Source organism: Oryzias latipes, chromosome 17 (genome assembly GCF_053564925.1).
Source record: "Oryzias latipes strain Hd-rR chromosome 17, Olatipes_Hd-rR_3.1".
Classification (NCBI taxonomy): Eukaryota; Metazoa; Chordata; class Actinopteri; order Beloniformes; family Adrianichthyidae; genus Oryzias; species Oryzias latipes.
Window position 1 is genome coordinate 9,950,069 of NC_136253.1, and position 18,820 is coordinate 9,968,888.

General features: G+C 40.3%; 1 protein-coding gene across 3 annotated transcripts in view; it reads right to left on the reverse strand.

Annotated features, from left to right (window-relative positions):
• The window catches only part of LOC101175682 (receptor-type tyrosine-protein phosphatase N2), a 383,081-nt gene that overhangs the window by 301,683 nt on the left and 62,578 nt on the right, over positions 1 to 18,820 (reverse strand). For all 3 annotated transcript variants that reach the window (XM_023965497.2, XM_078934368.1, XM_023965498.2), the window contains 3 exons: positions 15,544 to 15,849; positions 14,995 to 15,035; positions 11,499 to 11,872 (listed from right to left, as the gene is read on the reverse strand). In XM_023965497.2, coding sequence (XP_023821265.1) covers positions 11,499 to 11,872; positions 14,995 to 15,035; positions 15,544 to 15,849 — 721 coding nt within the window. The remainder of the gene's footprint in view (positions 1 to 11,498; positions 11,873 to 14,994; positions 15,036 to 15,543; positions 15,850 to 18,820) is intronic.

Below are 18,820 nucleotides of genomic sequence, written 5' to 3' on the forward strand. Positions count from 1 at the left end.
GCATAGGGATTGCGTGTTAGCATTACACAGTCGCTCCAAAAACACAGGTACAGTTGATTCTGATCTTTTCAAACAAACTGATGCAGAGAGGCAATACTGGTGGGGTGTTTTGAAAAGAGTTGTTGTAATTCAGTTTTTGAGGGAGAGGGGCCTTGATTTCAGGGGAGATGATGAGCGGTTGTGGTCACCTCACAATGGTATTTTCTTGGGCATTGTCAAACTTTTGACTAAATTTAACCTTTTTTTAGGTGACCATCTTCAAAGGTTTGTAGACAAGGGCAAAGGCTTTGTGTCCTACCTCTCATTCACAAGCTGTGAGGAATGTATCCACTTGATGGGAGAAAGAACAAAAGAAGCAATTATCAGCAATATTAAAGATGCCAAATACTTCTCTGTTATCGTTCACCTCTAGACCTTGCTCATGTGGACCAATTCACTTTTATTTTCAGGTTTGTAAATAATGGTGGAGAAGTACTTGAGCGTTTTCTGGCTTTTGAGCCTATTGAAAATCATAGTGAACAGTTTAGGTGAGTGTGTCGTTACAATGGTGGAGAACCTGGGTCTAGACTTAACTGTCGAGGCAAGTAATATAGCAGGAAAGTACAAGCTCATCTATAACAAAAAAAACCATTGATTTGTTCTGTTGTTTTAAATCAATTAATCAATAAAATAAAAATGTCCCCTGCAGCACATTCAGTGAATTTAGTCAGTGTCAATGCGGTTGAAAGTAGTCCAGAAGCTGGCCATTTCTTTGACTTTCTGTAATCAATGTACACATTTTGTGCCCTATCACCACACGGGTGGGTAAAGCTGTTCCGTGGTACAGATGTGAAACTCACACTAAAATTTTTGTCAGGTACTTGCGGGAGTTCAAGAGCTGAATCAACAAAAGCTCTTTGGAAATATTATGTTAAGTCAGAGAGGCAGTGAACAATATTTACAGATTCACAGGAGAAACGTGAAACTATAAGCAAGGCCTCTGCACTCTGTGGCACGCTGGACACACTAGAGATAGCTTTCATGGAACCCCTTTAGGATCCAATACAGCAGCAGTTCCAAGCCTTGAGCCTGCAGTTACAGAAACATGACATTGACATACGCACAGCTACACAGCTTCTCTTTTCACTATGTGATTTTGTGGCAGCACAGAAAGAAAATTTTGCCTTTTTTGAAAGGTCAGCTTTAAATGTTACAGATACAGTCTCCCAAAACTACTGATATGACCTCCAGTGCACAAAAAAGTGCAAATGTATGGCTGATGAAAGTGCAGAGCCAGGTGTTGAAATTAGTGGAAAACAAAAGTTTCTGGTTCTTTTGATTTGAAATGGCTTATTTCAAGCAATTGAAGCCAGAATAATGCACAAAACAATACAATCAGCAGTTGTTGAATTAAATCTTGCTGTCACCCACATAGGTGTGTGAAATTTGTTCTCCACATTTGACCCATCCCCAGAGGGAGTGGTGAGCTGCTCGGGCTGCTGGATTTAACCCCACAATCCAACCCCTTAATGCTGAGTGTCAACCAGGAGGGCATTTTGAAAGTCTTTGGTATAACTCAGCCTGGGTTTGAACCCATGACCTTCCAGTCTCAGGGTGGACACTGTAACCACAAGGCCACTGAGTTGGTGTACATACAAAGACCTATCAATTTAGTATGATTAGACATTAAATCAAAGATTGCTTGAAAGGAAGGAAGTGGAAGGAAATACATTTACAGTATATAATCCCACCCCTGTTCTACTGTTCTAATTGACAAACTTGTGTCCTGTCTTAACCATTGGTTAACTGCATACACACATTTGACCAATCTTTTTCATGGCTGATAATGTGTCCAACAGTGAGCTCACGTTAAGCGCCGAACCTCGTGCTTCCGCATATCCCACTGATCTGACCATGGGCTTGGCAAATGAACTCAGTACATTCATTCATTTCAAAAGAACAAAATTGCCCAAAGACCATGGCAAATTTGGATTTACAGTCTACTTTCTCAAATATTTTCATAGCACTCAGACTGTTTTTGACCCTGCCAACAACAAACTGTGAAGGCAAACGGTCATTCTCCAGACTGGCTCGAATAAAAAATGAGCTCAGGATGAAAATGTGCCCAAATCTGTTAAATTCACTCTCCCTTCTGGCAAAACAATGAGAGTTTGTTCAACAGTTCAACTTTGATGAGTTAGTGGACGACTTTGCAAGAAGGAAGAGCAAAGAGAAACTTTTGTAGAATCCTTAGGTCTTAGGTATGGTAGGTTGGCACAGGGATGGAGGTTCGGAGTGTTGGGGGGAGTGTTGCTTTATGTTTTGGATTATTGTCTTGTTTGAAGACAAATCTCTGTTCCAGTCTCAGGTCTTTTGCAGACTCCATCAGGTTTTCTTTCTTCCAGAATGCTCCTGTATTTAGCTCCATCCATCTTCCCATCAATTCTAACCTCCCTGTCCCTGCTGAAGAAAAGCAGGCCCAAACCATGATGCTGCCACCACCATGTTTGACAGATGGGATGGTGTTTTCAGGGTGATGAGCTGTGTTGCTTTCACGCCAAACAGCACGTTTTGCATTTTTGTCAAAAAGTTGGATTTTGGTTTCATCTGACCAGAGTTCCTTCTTCCACATGTTTGGTGTGTCTCGCTGGGGGTTTGTGGCAAACTTTAAACAACACTTTTTATGGATATCTTTAAGAAATGGCTTTCTTCTTCCCACTCTTCTATGAAGGCCAGATTTGTGCAGTATATACGACTGATTGTTGTCCTATGGACAGACTTTCCCACCTTAGCTGTAGATCTCTGCAGTTCATCCAGAGTGATCATGGGCTTCTTGGCTGCATCTCTGATCAGTCTTCTGCTTGTTTGAGCTGAAAGTTTAGACGGACGGCCACGTCTTTGTAGATTTTTAGTGGTCTGATACTCCGTCCATTTCAGTATTATCACTTGCACAGTGCTCCTTGGGAAGTTTAACCCTTGTGCTATCCTAGGCACTTTAACATTGGGAGTTGGGTCATCTAGACCCACTAGACAGTGCGCTGAACCTTTTTTCTTCAATGATTTGTGATCTTCACTGGTTTCCATGGATTACATGAAATCCTCTTCACCATTACCCACCTTTGTCATGGTAGGGATATTACGTCAATGTAAGGGTGGGGTCATCTAAGATAGCACAAGGGTTGAAGCTCCGGAAATCCTTTTGTTGTCCAAATCCGGCTTTAAACTTCTCCACAACAGTATCTCAGACCTGCCTGGTGTATTCCTTGTTCTTCATGATGGTCTCTGCACTTTAAACAGACCTCTGAGACGATTACAGAGCGGGAGCATTCATACAGAGACTTGATTACATACAGATGGATTCTATTTATCAGCATTAGTCATTTTGGTCAACATTGGATCATTCAGAGATCCTCACTAAACATCTGGAGAGAGTTTGCTGCACTGAAAATATGCCCAATATTTCAGTTTTTATCTGTTAACCCTTGTGCTATCCTAGGCACTTTAATGTTGGGAATTGGGTCATTTAGACCCACTAGACAGTGCTCTGAACCTTTTTTCTTCAATGATTTGTGATCTTCACTGATGTCCATGGATTACATGAAATCTTTCCACCTTTATCCACCTTTGTCATGGTAGGGATATTACGTCAATGTAAGGGTGGGGTCATCTAAGATAGCACAAGGGTTACAAAAGTTTAAAATATCCAATACTTTTTATTCCACTTCATGACTGTGTCTAGAGCTGTGACGGTGTGGGATTTTTGCCCATCTAACTAATGAACTAACTATATAGGTGTTGTAGAATGAGGATGTGTGTGTGTCAGCGCGCTGCGTGTGTAGAAGAAAGGAGTGCACACACGTGTGTTGGGGGTGTGTGTTGATTCTTCTGCAGCGGACGGCTCAAGAGCTGCATATGAGGCTTCACCTGTGCTCTCTGGTACAGACATCTTCTCAGAATATTATAATAAAAAGTAATGAACGAGACTGCAGACACTTTGTCACCTCTCCGGTAGACATGAAGCCTGACACCCATGAAGAACATGGGACAGGAGGCTCCGCCTTTGTTTATACAGACACGTAACTTTGTGCTGCACAAAATAGTTCCCAAACAAAACATGTAGTGATATTCATCGCAATCTAACAGTGCACGTTCGTGTTTGGTGTTACGGAGTTAAAGAGAACAGTAATAAAAGGTTTTACCCAGAATAACACTGACTGATTCTTTATTAAACTGCTCTGGAGTAGAGCAGTGATGGTGTGGGATTTTTGATCACCGCTGTGATGAAGCAGCAAGAGCAGTGGTTCCGGCGGGCGGCCGTGTCGCACACTCAAGAACGCAAGCTGCTTGTAACGGAAATGAATATAATGGAAATTAATAATTAGAACGCAGTAAATTTGTTGTATTTCCTCACGAGACGGAAACTTCTGTTGTGGAATGAGGATGTGTATGTGCTGCTGAAACCCCGCGTGTGTGTCATAAGAGGGAGTGCGCGCAGCGATAGAGGGAGTGAAAGAGAACAGTAATAAAAGGTTTCCCCCAGAAACCCTTGAAGTCTGAACACAGGACTAACAGAGTAAATTATCAACAAAGATGAATGTGTTTATTATTGTTCCAATCACGCACCATAGGAAGAATATCGTGCGGTGATGCGGTGATCGTCACACCCTTAAGTGTGTCCCACTTGTTCATGATTCTTCACAAAAAATAACAGTTTTATATCTTTATGTTTGATGCCTGAAATGTGTCAAAAGGTTGAAAAGTCCAAGGGGGTGAATACTTTCGCAAGGCACTGTAATTACAAAGAGGGAGGTAACAAATATTAGCGTTTCCAACAACAAACTTTTGTTTTTTTACATGTTAGGTATGGAGCAGCAGAGAACAGATCTATAAGAGATACTGTCATGGAGAAAAAGGAAATGATTTGGAAAAAAAAGTTGTATTTTCAAGAAAGCTTCAAGCTGGGGTCAGAACAGTGTGAGGAAGTGGGACTGAAGTGCTGAGCTGAACACTGAGAAGGTCAGGAGGGCCACAGATGGACAGCATGCCCCTTGCTCTCAATGACACAAAAGCATAACAAACTGACTGGTAATGTAGAAATGTCTGGAATGGTGCACAAGGGTGTTCAATGTGGGTCAGTCTCTGTGCACTGGAAAAGCTATGATTAAAACTGAATATCTTCACTCCAAACTAATTGGTTCCTCTCTGCTGCAATCTCGCCTGACCTCCCCTTAGCCTTTTTGCTGAATTCCTGCACAGAGCAGACGCCTTTAAACACCGCCAGGTCGCACAATGTCTCAATGTTTACAGAATACTGCTGCTGATGACTGATGCAGAGGACAGGAAGGGAATTTAATGTTTATTTAAAAACGCACTCCGATATTGTGTTTTTGAACATCTTCTTGAAGCATCTAATGATAGAGAAAAAATACATAAAGTTAAGCAAAAAATTGCATTTCTGAATATTTCTTTATTTTATTTTTTTGTGAAACTAGCTCCCTGTTCTGCCCCATGTTGATGCATCCACTTGTAACATCTAAATCTATGTACGTCTTTGTTTTTTCTTGTCTGAGCTGGGATGTGGCTCAAAACTTGACAGCTCCGATACTTCTCGCCATTTTTGTTGCACCAGTAATGTTAGGTTGGAGGTGTGGGACACTAAGTTAGGGGGAGAGTGTAAACAGATGGATGGTGGGAAGTGGGGTCAGGCTGACTCCGCAACAATGGTTCCTGCCCACAGCACAGAGGTGGATTTCTAAGGAACTCCTGCCACTCTGCAGAAACTCCAGAGTAGTTTAAAAGATGGTCGGAGTGGGACTTTAGGAAATTATTTATGGTAATAAATGCATCTGTCGTTTTAAGATATATTTGATGAGTTATGAACTTTTACATTTCCCTATTCTAGATTATTAATTTCTCTGGTGATACCACATACACCAACATACACTGTTAATAAATGTTTTCAGAAAACTATATATTAAGTATTTTTCTCAGTTTTACTCAAATAACTTGCTGAAAAGCTTTTGGTTTAGCATTCACCTTTTTTATGTTGTGGCAACAAACAGAATATTTGGAATTTTATGATTAAAAAAAAAGAAAATCAAAAAGTCAAAAACATATAGATTTCACTCTTTTTCCAGCATTTAAATGTAAAGAATTCTGCCATTAACCGTTTGCTGAAAAAAAAAAACAAAAAAAAGAATTTTCCCTTAAATTGAATGTATCAGAGTTTCGACAAAACCCGAGATAGTTCAGCTGGTGATTTTGTGTTTTCTGAGCCTGGAGAGCCACCAGCAGCATCAGTTCGGAGTATCTATAAGGATGAGTCAGCTTTCCATCACACTGAGCAGCTGCCTCACATCTGACACCAGAGATCAGTCCTCCTGCCTGCAGATGCTGAGTGCTGATAGCTGAAATGGAGACCTCACAGCAGTTTTTACACCAGCTCTGTAGCACACAATATGTTGCATCACGATCCCTTGCAGATATGACAGCTTTAACAGCAGGATCTGTCCTCGTGCACAGGAGCGTTGATGAATGTGGAGCCATTACCCTCGTAAACTCATCTGGAGTTTAATGACAAACAGCAACAACACAGAGGCTGCAATGTTCCAGTGTATCCATCAGAGGTGAGCAGCATAAGCATAAGTGAAATGTAGGCACCAAAGAGGATTGAACAAAATGGAGAGCCTTGAACACAGCCAAAGAATCAAACTATTTCATAATTAAAGGCTTTTTTGGCTTTTAATCCTCACATTTTATTTATAAATTGTTTCAGAAATTAAGGAGAAGGAATCCTTTAGTTAGTTTTAACACTTTTTAATGCAATTTCATACATTTTTGGTGCCATCGTTTGTGAGGTGAGGCTGGATGCTGCAAACATACTTTTGTTTCCCTCCAACAACAGGCTTTAAGGACAAAATATCTCAAAAACAAAAAGTAGTAATGGTTTGTAAGCCAAGTACTCACGCTACGTTCACAGCAGGCATATGTGGAGCGTTCAAGAACACCCTGAACATGGGTTCCTGAAAGCGCTTTTAGCATACGATATTAATACTGGACTATCGCTACCTGGCACCAGCGCATGTACTCGGTTCGCCCAAAATATTGGAGTGGTGCAAATCTCATGAATCTTGTTCCAGGCTTTTTCTTTCACAGGCCTATTCCAAAATATGAAAGACTTGGTTAAATATAATTCTGGCCGGACACAAACCCCGAGTATTCATTTCTCATCCGTGATTATTTTTCAAACAGTTGGGATTCCAGAATTTTGAAAAAAAGACTGTGATGCCCATACCTCAATACTAAATCCCTGATTGGTAAAGTTGAACTGGAGTAACTTTTCACATACGCACAATCGCTGCTCTTTTTGTATGTAGAGCCTGAAAATGGACTCAAAAATTTGCAAAATGGCGTGTGGACGCGAGAGTTGTAAAACATGTATATTCGCTTATTTACATAGACTTTTTATGAAGGCAGTCGACTGCACTGTGCTGACACACAGGCTAAAGAGCCATAGAACTGAGCGTAGATTCAAGTTAGAGCAATTGTGGCTTTTGATGGAATTCTTTAGGAGTTTTGACTGACTTTGATCAAACTTTTCAGTTGATCAGTGACAAACTGTGTTCAATTTCATGGCATCACCAAAAATGTTAACATTTCAATCCCTGTAGTGAATTTTTTAGAATGTATGAAACACAAATAAAGAAGGCACGAAGAAAAAAAAGAGAGAGAGAAGTCTGGCTCCATGTCAGAGCACCTCCTGAGAAGTGTCAGAAGTCCCAGCAGAGACCGATGCACCGATGTGCTGCTCTGTAGATGCCTGAAGAGTGCCTCAAGACTGGATTTTTGATGGCGCTCATGAAAAAGCCAGAGGGTTTTAGCAACAGAGGAAGGACAGTTTCCTCTTCCATCAGAAACATCCATTCCTTCAGGTGTAAATCCATGGATGTACTGCTTTAGAAAAATGTGCCTCAGGAAAAACAAGAAAAACGGCAACAGCAAAGCTATCTAAGTGACTCACTGGTAGATTATAGTTCTGTCCACGACTACAACTCTTCACAGTTTGACTACAAAAGGGTTGATCTTGAAAGAATGTGGTCAGTCAGAAACTCCACCTACTTTTCAGATGTCATTTTCACACCTTTAGGTACCCTAAAGGGGCCAACCAGCTCTCTCCCTATGATTCCGGTCCAAAATATGACTCCCCCCACCTCCTTGCTGACATCAACGCCTCCATCTGGATCATTCCGGGTTTCATGTCACTCATCAGTTTGAAAATTAGTCTTTGTGTATGTCTGGACTCACTGCAACAATTTCTGCTTGTGTTGTTTAGGGGTAGCAAAATTTTACAAGGTTTGTGTATAACTTAAAGCCTCTGGAGCAGGGGTGGCTAACACAGCCTCTTGAGCCGCATGAGGCTCTCGGTCAATAAGCATGCAGTTCTTCGCCTCTTTGCTCTTATCATATTTTGTATGTACTGTATTTTCCGACTACTTAAAAGTCTTAAATTTTCTCCAAATTGTATGGAGCGCCCTATGGTGCAGTGCACCTAATGTTTTGTTGTGTGACTTCAGTAAAGAGGACGCAGGAGAGGAAAGCATTAATACAGTAGGGAGGGAAGTGTGGACTTAAAAGAAGACACACCCCGAATAGCACAAACGTGTATGGTATGTGCATTATGCAGAACAATATTCATTCATTCATTTTCTATTCTGTTTTTCCCTTTCGGGGTCACGGGGCTGCCAGAGCCTATCCCGGCCACTTGTGGGTGAAGGCAGGGGATGCCCTGGACAGGTCGCCAGTCTGTCGCAGGGTAGAATGTCCACAATCACACACCCATTCACTATCACACTCACAGTCACACCTATGGACAATTTAGAGTTGCCAATTAACCTAGGAAGCATGTTTTTGGTGGGAGGAAGCTGGAGATCCTGGAGAGAACCCATGCATGCACAGGGAGAACATGCAAACTCCACACAGAAAGGTCCCCCATTGATGAACCGGGGGCCTTCTTCAGAGAACACCTGTGTACAGCCAACAGTCACCATTCCACTGAAGGGAGTAACGCTTGCAGAGGAAATGAAAACTGGAAGTGCATATAATGCACATAAAATTAAACAGTTTTTGCGTCCACATGTTACTGTTGACATGCTCACTGTCACCTCTGTCACCTAATAGTTGTTGAACCTCCTGCAATGAGGTTTCTGACCGTGGTCGGAAAACGCAGGGGAGCTCCTCTCCAGGGCCGAAGGCGGATCCTCCTTCGGGGTTCACTTCCCCGTTCGGACCCTCAGAGACTCCAGAGCGGGTTAATAAAAGAACCAGTCTCCATTCTTTTAGAGGAAACCGCGGCGAACTGAGCAGCACACCCTAAACGTGCGCTCACACACACACGCTCTTGCGCTGCCACGCTCTGCCCCCCCTCCTTCCTAAACGCGTGCAAGCGCAGACAACATTGAGCGTCTCTGCGGAAACTCTCGGTTTATATTAGTGCCGCCTCGGCGCAAAGTTAATACATTCTTGGGTTAAAAATAAACAAACAAAAAGAAAAAATGAAACAGTACAAAAGTGATCCGAACCGAAATTGCAGTACCGAAACAGTTCAGTCCAACTGTATACCGTTACACCCCCTATTTTTTATAGATGTACCACCATAGGCCTAAAGAGAGGCAGACGCTGCCTGACCTGCAGAGAAAATGATGCTGCTGCATCTGCTCAGGTGTGGAGCAGACACAGACACCTCGACATAATCAGGATTTACCACCAGGAAAATGTACTTTTTTTTTAAGAAACTGCCACATAACGCTTTGGAAACAAAGGATTTTCAATTTATCATACAAATGTTTGTCCTTTTGTTGTAGACTTATTGGTAAAATTGCTCAGATTTGCATTTTTTACCTCCAGTATGCTGCTATAAAGTCAGACTTTTCCTCTTGGATCATGTGCTTGCACTGGCTGATCTAATCTTGAAGTAGCAGAAAAAGTGAGTTCATAAAAATATTCCCTCGTTCAGCTCCCGGCAAAACATCCCAGACGTATTCTCTACAACATTTACGACTCTATTGATGTTTACAGCTTCACATGACAGGAAGAAAGAATGCCGGCGCTGAGACAGATAATGCCAAGACTGGAAAATAAAAGCAGATGTGCTAACACATAACAGTATACGGTGCTGAAAACTCACTCACACAATGTCAGGGAAATAAAATGGGAAAAAACAGAGTGATTGGCAGGAGCTGATTTTTCTCCACATTCATTCATCTTCTAATCTGTTCTGTCCCTTTCGGGGTCACGGGGCTGTCGGAGACTGTCCCTGCCACTTGCGGACAAAGGCAGGGGACACCCTGGACAAGGTCGCCAGTGTGCCGCAGGGCCGCACATATCACACACCCAGGCACATCCACATTCAAACCTACGGACAATTTAGAGTAACTATTCAATCTATGAAGCATGTTTTTGAACGGTGGGAAGAAGCCGGAATCCCCGAAGAAAACCCACGCACGCAAGGGGAGAACATGCAAACTCCACACAGAAAGGTCCCCCATTGATGTTCTGTTTCAGGTCCCCCAGCCGGGACTTGAACGCTAACCACTGCAGCACCATGCAGCTCAATTAGATTTTTCTTTTTCTTCACATAACTTTGAATTTCTACGCTACATTCACACCGGGCATTTGATGCACATTCAAGAACGTGCTGAACATGAGTTCTTGGGGGCACTTTAAGCATATGGTGTTCACACTGGACTGTCGCTACCTGATACTAGTGTATTTACTCACAGTTAGAGTTAGTTAAATGTCAAAGAAGTGCAAATCCTGCAAATCTTGCTCCAGGCCTTTTTATTCATAGCTCTAATCCGATATATGAAGGACTTGGTGTCATATAAGCCCAGATGGGCTCAAACCGCGATTAATGAATTCTCCTTCATGATTCATTTTCATACGGTTTGGAAAAGGACGCCATGCATACGCCACTACCAAATCCAAATCGCTGATTGGTAAAAGTTCAACTCGTTAGACTTTTAACTTGCTTTGGTTGCACGTTTTGTAAGAAAAAGCCTAAAAACGAACTTACTTACTTAATGACAAGTGGTTGCTTGAACGTGTAAATGATGCTTTATGATCTTGGTTTCTGCAACTGTTTTGTTTTTGCAAAAAAGGAATACAAATTTTTAGTACATTCTTAGATGTTTGACTTCTCTTTTTAGGAATAGCCATAGTGAATACATTTTTTTTTTCATTCATCTTCTTCCATTTGGTTCCTTACGGCGTCACAGGGCTGCCGGAGCCTATCCCGGCCACCCTGGGGACACCCTGGACAGGGCGCCAATCTATCGCAGGGCCACAATCACACACCCATTCACTCTCACATTCGCACCTCTGGACAATTTAGAGTTGCCAATTGACCTATGAAGCATGTTTTTGGATGGTGGGAGGAAGCCGGAGACCCCGGAGAGAACCCACGCATGCAAGGGGGGAACATGCAAACTCCACACAGTCAATGTGGGACTCTTGGGACTTACTCTGTATCTGTTATGACGTAACCAAAGACGTCGCTGTCCGGCTTCCTTCGGCTGGTTTTGACGTCCAGCTGAAGCTCGGAAGCATGCATTGTCTTTTTGTGTGGCTCTTCGTAAACGAGCGAGGCGGGAGGAGGCACCATCTCCTTGATCCAGCCCTCCACCTCCGACACCTCCTCTATGGACTGGGTGGCAGCTTTCTTCTGCAGCGTCACTCCTGCTTCGCTGGTGCGACTCTGGACATTTTCCAGGCCAACCTGCTGACCCAGAGGTGTCTCCATAGCGACACTATCTCGGTTCCTTGCCGTAGGGGGATCTGTCAGTGCGGTTTTGTCGAGGTAGGCGAGGAGTTTAGTAAGGAGGTTGCCGCTTTCAACCTGGACACAATGCAAAAGGAGAAGGTGGAATGAGGAGAACCCTTAAAAATGTAAGTTGCAAATGTAATACCAAAAATATTATTGGTAAAATAAATTTGAACCAATTTCTGATATTTTATTAGAATATTAGCAGTAACAAAATATCCTTTACCTTTAAAGAAAAACTACCAAAAATAAAAATTATTAACTAGAAAGATTGTTTTTGAATAGAAGCTGAAAATCTGCAGACTTGCAGGAGAGAAGACTTTTTCTATCGTGGACTGTGACTGTCTGGTACCACTGGGAAGCATTACAGAAAGTACATGAATTTGTGGCAGTTTTGACCTTTCTGAATTAGTGTTGCTAATGTGTGATGAAATCTGTGCTCACATTTGCCTGGAGTTAACAAAGATCTTACACTAGTGCCAACAATATTGTTTGTATTCACACATAATCACGTTGGTCTCACCTTTACTGTTATGGAAACTGTGTTTAAAATTTGTGTAAAAAGGCCCATGAGTACTCTACTGAAGAATATATACAAACTTTATGAGTTTTCATAATTCACAAAACTCTGCACACACCCCTGATTCCTGATCCTAATCAACCAAACAAACTAATATTCTATGGACTTTATTGTGAATTCAGTTAACTTTATTTAGTAACCATACACAATGACAAGATGTGGACAGAGATCAAATTTTTATGTTAAGTCTAATGAAGCTTCAGAAAATGGTAGAAAAACAGAAAATTATTTTTTTTGACAATGTTTATACCATTACCATGAGTGCAGCTCTGTTTAAGCTCAGTTGTGGTTTTTTTTTTTTCCAGTAGTAAACTGTGGCTGCTCTAAGATTTACAGATTACTGTTTAAGTTTAGGCTTAAAAATGCAGTTCATTATTAATGCCTTCCACGTTGGAAAGAGGGTTGACTCACCAAGGAAACATAAACATTTAAAGAGTCAGTTCATGTTAGGATCCTAACTCACAGCACTGAAGGCTGGTTTGAAAAAATGGACTTAAATACACTTGATGACTAAACTCAAACACACATGAACATTAATGTAACATAACTAAACCATCACTGGGGTTTGAGAAATGGTTTACAAATATCTAACCATCGTGGTTGTGCTTATTTACCAAAAGATAATTAGTAAGCAGTACACAGGCGTGATAAACGCCGATGAATAGGGTTGCATGCCATGAGGAAAACTTGTACCAACTTTATACCAACTCTCCCCATCTACTGCCATGGTCCATTTTAACAATAAGAAACAAACAAAATACGCCTAACATACAAAAACGAAAAAAAAACTCTTGTTCTTGAACTCCATATGGGAAATTATAAAAAAATTAGAATGTATAGAAATTTAAAAATTATTTCCTTTCTGTTGCTGTGAAGATTCAGTATGTGAATATATTTGATCTTTTATTGTGCTTAAATTCCATATATTGGAGGAGCATATTTATCTTCCAAGAATTTCAGCAAATGTTTTGGCTTTATATTAGTAATACCAACTCGGCAAAAACAACTTGTGTTTTAATATTAATACCAATAAGAACAATAAAATAATTGCTTGAAATAGATATTTTTGATCCTTTCATTTGTAATGTCCTTCCACTCTGCTGTTGTGATTAGCCACCCTTCCAAAAGTCGTCTTTATTCTTGTAGTGACATTTGGGGATATTTTGTGTTGAAGATTTTATGTTTTAAACTTCTGAAACTGAACAGGAAGGAGTTGTGTTGATAATGTGTAGGCGTTGTGCAGTAAAAGACTATACATTGCTTTACATCACAGAAAATCCAGCCTGTCGGAGTCTCCACTGGATATGGTTATAATACGCTGCAATTTTTCAGCTCCTGGCTTTGGGGCAATTGCTCTTCTTGTTGGGAGCCAAATGTAGAAGCAAACACTCACCAAAAATCCACTTTGTTTTATATGTTGATACTTTAAAATCACATTTTTTTAACACTTCAGATAGTTTTAGGGTCAGTAAGATGAAGAATGATGAAAAGACCTTTAAATCACAAGACAGCTAAGGAAAAAAGCAGAGCAGTGAACAAACAAGAGCATGGAATGTGAGGATCAGCTGGTTTTAAATCTTACTTTAGAAGAAAAAAACTATACAAAATGGCATATTACTTTTAAAAATAAAAATTTGTCATTAAATTCACCTGATATTAGACTTTTACATTTTCAGTTTTGCTACTTTTTAGTGTATAAACATAAGAATCATGGTTTTATTTAAGGTTAATTTACTTTTGCAAACTGGAAAGAGGAGACAATTGTTCTTAGAACATTGAAAGTGTTGTCTCAGGTTCCTCTTTGAAGTTATTCCATTCAATTCCATTCAAGAGTATTTTGAAGCAGAGGACATGCAAACTCCTCACAGAAAGGCCACAGACTGGATTTGGAGAAGGGCCCTCTCTCACTCTGAGGATAACCACCACACCACTGTGCAATCCAAAGCCCAATTGTGGAGTTTTTGCAATACAAATTTTTCTTGGTGTAAAAACTTTGAGGCAGTAAAAATACTTTAAAGTAAAACGTACTGTAAAAATGTTTTGGACTCTAGCAGTAACATTCTGTCATTAGTTATATTCTTCAGGTCTTCTTAGTAGCTTCTGTGCAAACAGTAACTCAAGTTACAACCTCAACTTTGACATGAAGATTTATCTGAACAGATCAACCAATCAGCACCTTTTTCTGGTCAGCAGCCAATTGCTGCCTCTCACTAGACAATCTGACTGCAAAATTAAAAAAACAACAACCTGTAAACAGCTTATTTTAAGAAAATGTACAGAATACATCTTCATCCTTCCTGGATAAACAACAGAGAAACCTACATACACTATTTGCACGGCTTAAGATTAATGTTTTTTCCCCCCAACATATTTATAAAAGCTTGGTGAAGTAAAAACCAAATTATGTTTTTAGAAATTCTTGTCCTAACAGGGTCACAGAACATTTGGGGGGGAAAAAATAAAATGAATTCCTTTTCTTTAACAAACTATTTGGTGAGTCCGAATTTCTCAAAAGAATACAACGCTCTTTCTGAAAGTTTGAGACAGTTGAAGAGACCAATGTCAAACAGAAATTCACTTTCTTCCTTTAAAAGATTTCCACAGATCAGTTGCTTACTTTGTCCTTGGCATTAGCCTCTTCTTCCTTGGTGTGATGCTCTGGGGGTAGAAGAAGAAAAAAATTCAAATACACAGTTTAGCCTGAGAGACAAAAAGAAGAAAAATTAAACAGAAACAAGGTAAAAGTAAATCCTCTTTCTCTGAAAATAGATTTCTTGGTTTAAAAGATTTAAAGGAGCCTCTTCTCATTTACTTTAAAGAAAACGTACCAGTGTGACCTTTTACAGGTTCTAAGCAACAGTTTTCCAAATGTTTAATTATTGTCAAGTCTATTAAATGATCTGCTGAGCTACTTAGGAAACATTTTAAACAAAGTAATGTGGGGATGGAGAAACATTAAGACTAGCAGTGTGCATGGCGTGCACCCAGCACAGGAAGCTTGTTTACTTTCCCATTGATTTCCTTGTTGCACTCTTGTGGCAATTTGAGTGATGTTTTTTTTTTTTTTTTTTTTGATTTACCCAAAACAATTATGTTTGTATGCTTTCAGGCATTTGCTCGATATTTTAATTATGAGAGAACAGAAAATAAATCATTATGAAATTACCTTGAAGTGCTGCCAGTGACAAAGTGGCGCTCTCCTGTGGTTTTGGCGTGGGCGCTTTCTCCAGCAACTTCTCTTTCTTTTCCACTTTGCCAGTCTCTTTCTCTGCCACATTCGGATCCGCTTCCAGGTCTCTTGGTCCAGGTCCTCTGTCCCGGATCAAAGCGCCGCTCGCCTGCTGATCCCGGTCAACCACCTGCAAGGCGTCCGCGATCAGGCGGGACAGCTGGTCCAAGTCCTGTGGTGACAGATTGTCCACATTCACGTGCTGGCTGCCAGCGTTCTTCAGGACATTCTGGATGAACCTCTCTGGAGGAACAAAAGAGAATGCTAGGTTTAGTAAAGCCATCAGTCCTGCTGATCCTCTTTCATTATGTTGTATTTCTTTGGATTCAAAATATCTGGTGTGACTATGCAAGAGATTTCTTTCACTAGAATGAAAACTAAGCAAAGCTAAGATGAAAAAAAAAGAGGCAAAAATGAAAAAGAATGAAAAAGGTCATTTAAAATTTGTTTTAAAGTCCCACTTTGTTCATCTTTTGTAAGTTTTCTTCCCAGTGGTCTTTTAGTTATGATCATGCTGTTTTTATCCAAAATCAAAAAGACCCGTGTCGTTTTCTAGGACATTTTTTTTTTTTTGCAGTGGCAGACGTTCATTAGAATCAATCAATCAAACTTTACTTATAAAATAGCGCTTCTCATGCATTTGTGCAGCTCGAAGCGCTTTAACATAAAGAACGGAAAACACACATTACAATAAAAACCCAACCCACCCTTAACCCTTCCCACTCCCCTCTGTTAAAACACATGACCCATGGCCCCCACGTATAAAGAATAATGACTATGCAACTTTAAATAAAATAAATAAATAAATAAATAAGCAAAAAAACAAACAAGTAAGGCTTGGCTCTGCTGTGAGGAAACAGTATTTGGGAATCTCTTCATACCAGGAGCTAGCCTGGCCATGGGAGCATTGCAACAGTGCCCACCCAGACTGGGACAACACTGGGGTCCACTTCACAGCCGTGAAGCTGCAAATTAGAAATTCACCTCTGAGTTGTAGGCGGGGCTGTTTGTATTTAGTAAGCTGCCCCACTTTCCGTTATCCATCGGTTTCCTGCTAGCTTACAGACCTTCACAACCTCATTTGCTGTGCAACAAAAATGGTGAGCAATATTGGAGCTATCCCGCCATACAGTTTTGAGTCCGATGCCAGCTCATACGAGGAAAACAAAGACGTACAGTGGAAGTACTACGCACAAAGCGTATGACCTGCTGACTGTAACACATACGTCACTGCTACAGGAATTTTCCAACAGGATTTGTTTTTAGTCTGCTCCTGATTTTCAAAAATCTGAATAAAGAAATACTCAGAAATGCCTTTTAAGTGTATTTTTTTAATATATCTCCTCCATCATCAGAAAAATGCCACATGCCACAAAATGCCTTTTAAAATCTATCTACGAAGACGCAAACCTTAGCTTCTTATTAATGATATTCTTGCTGTTTGCTGAAATTACAAAACGGTGTTTGTTTCAGAACAGCTTCACTTCACTGTACAAAGATAACACTGACATTGAAAGGTCCTCCCCGAAGTTTGTTCATATGCTGCTCTGAGTAAAGTGTTTTGCAAACTCCAAAATGTACCCTACATAAGAAATAAAAGTATGTTTTTAACAAACACTTGGCTCTATTTAAACAGGAACACATTACGTTTGAGTAGCAACGAAAACAATCAACCTAGAAGTCCAAAATGCCTCTCATTGAGCCACAAAGCCAACATTTTTGCTGTTGGATTAGGTTGTTACTTTCTCCTTGGTTAAAGAATCGAAAGCTTTTCCTTAAAAATATTGTAATCTTTGATGGGACCTAACAACCCAATTTTTACACTTATTTATAAAAAGCTAACTCTGGTAAAACTTGAAGCAACAATCTTTGGATAGCATCTCCAACAATCAAGTTAGAAGTCTGGCGCTTTGTCAGATGACATTTATTTGGAAAAATATGTCCTTTTTGTCATGTCCAAAATTTACTCTTTAAGTTAAAGAGTCAAATATAATTTACATTAAGAGATTCATATCAACAGAATTTGAACCAGCAAACTTTAAATAGCCTCTCCAACAATAAAGCAACAAGTCAGATGTCCCGTCCACCATGCCCCAGAGGCTATCTTTATAGAAAGCAATAAGGCTATTTAGTTCACTCAATTGTTAAACAATTTAGAGAATCAACCATGGTTGAACTCTAACTGACAACCTTTTAACAGCATTTCACATGCAAAACCAAAAATTGTGCTGCTTTCTGCACCACCCAATTTCCGGATTTTACATTTAACAGTTTTTCTACATTAGCAACAAAGTAAAACCACTTTTATAAACAATCTAAAATTTTTCATCATATTTTTCAATGTTTTTAATTTTAACTTCGACTTAAGTGGGACTAAATCTACCCCCCTAGTAAAACCTCTAGAACAATAAACTAAATTCAACTGGCAGTCCATCGTTTTACAGAATCTTTACTTTAATCAATTTTTTGGCAGCACATTTAACTCAAACGGCCCACATTCATACACAAAGCCTAATCTCTCTCTGAATATATGTATTGGGTTGTTTTTTTTTTGGATAAATCCAACCAAGAGCCAATTTTTCCGGATTGGGATTAGGCTTTATTTGAAGGAGTTTGTATAAATATTAAACTGCAAACTAAAAGTCATCTGCCCAAACCTGACCAGTGTGCCAACAAGTCCCAGCCATGTGGACCATCACTATTTTTGAAATTTATCAGAAATTCACCTCTGAGATGTGGGTGAGACTGCTGGTACAAAGCAACCATGCGCACCTTTTTTTTGCATTGATATGTTAAAAACAATAAAAACACAATTTTCTTTGGAGTGGGTCTTTAGGTGTAAAGGCCCGTACACACCGGGACGAATTTCGCCCGCGATATTCGCAGACGTTTAACGCCTCGTGACTAAACAAAGGGCACCAATGTGAGTGTGCACACCGACGCGAAAAACGCCACGCGTAAAAGCAACATTTTTTTTAAAACGCCTCGGGTTCGTTTTTTTTTGGTTTGACGCGCCATAATGAGAACGGCGCTTTTGCACACGTGTCTGGAGCTTCTGAAATTACAGTAAGACACAACTTGGGGGCGCTCAAACACAAAACTGCCTTTCTGAGCACATATACCAGCGAAGAAAATAGACGCCAAGTAGCGTCTACACTGCCGCGAAGAAATAATGACGGACATTCTAAAATATCCCCGAACCAAGCACCAGTTG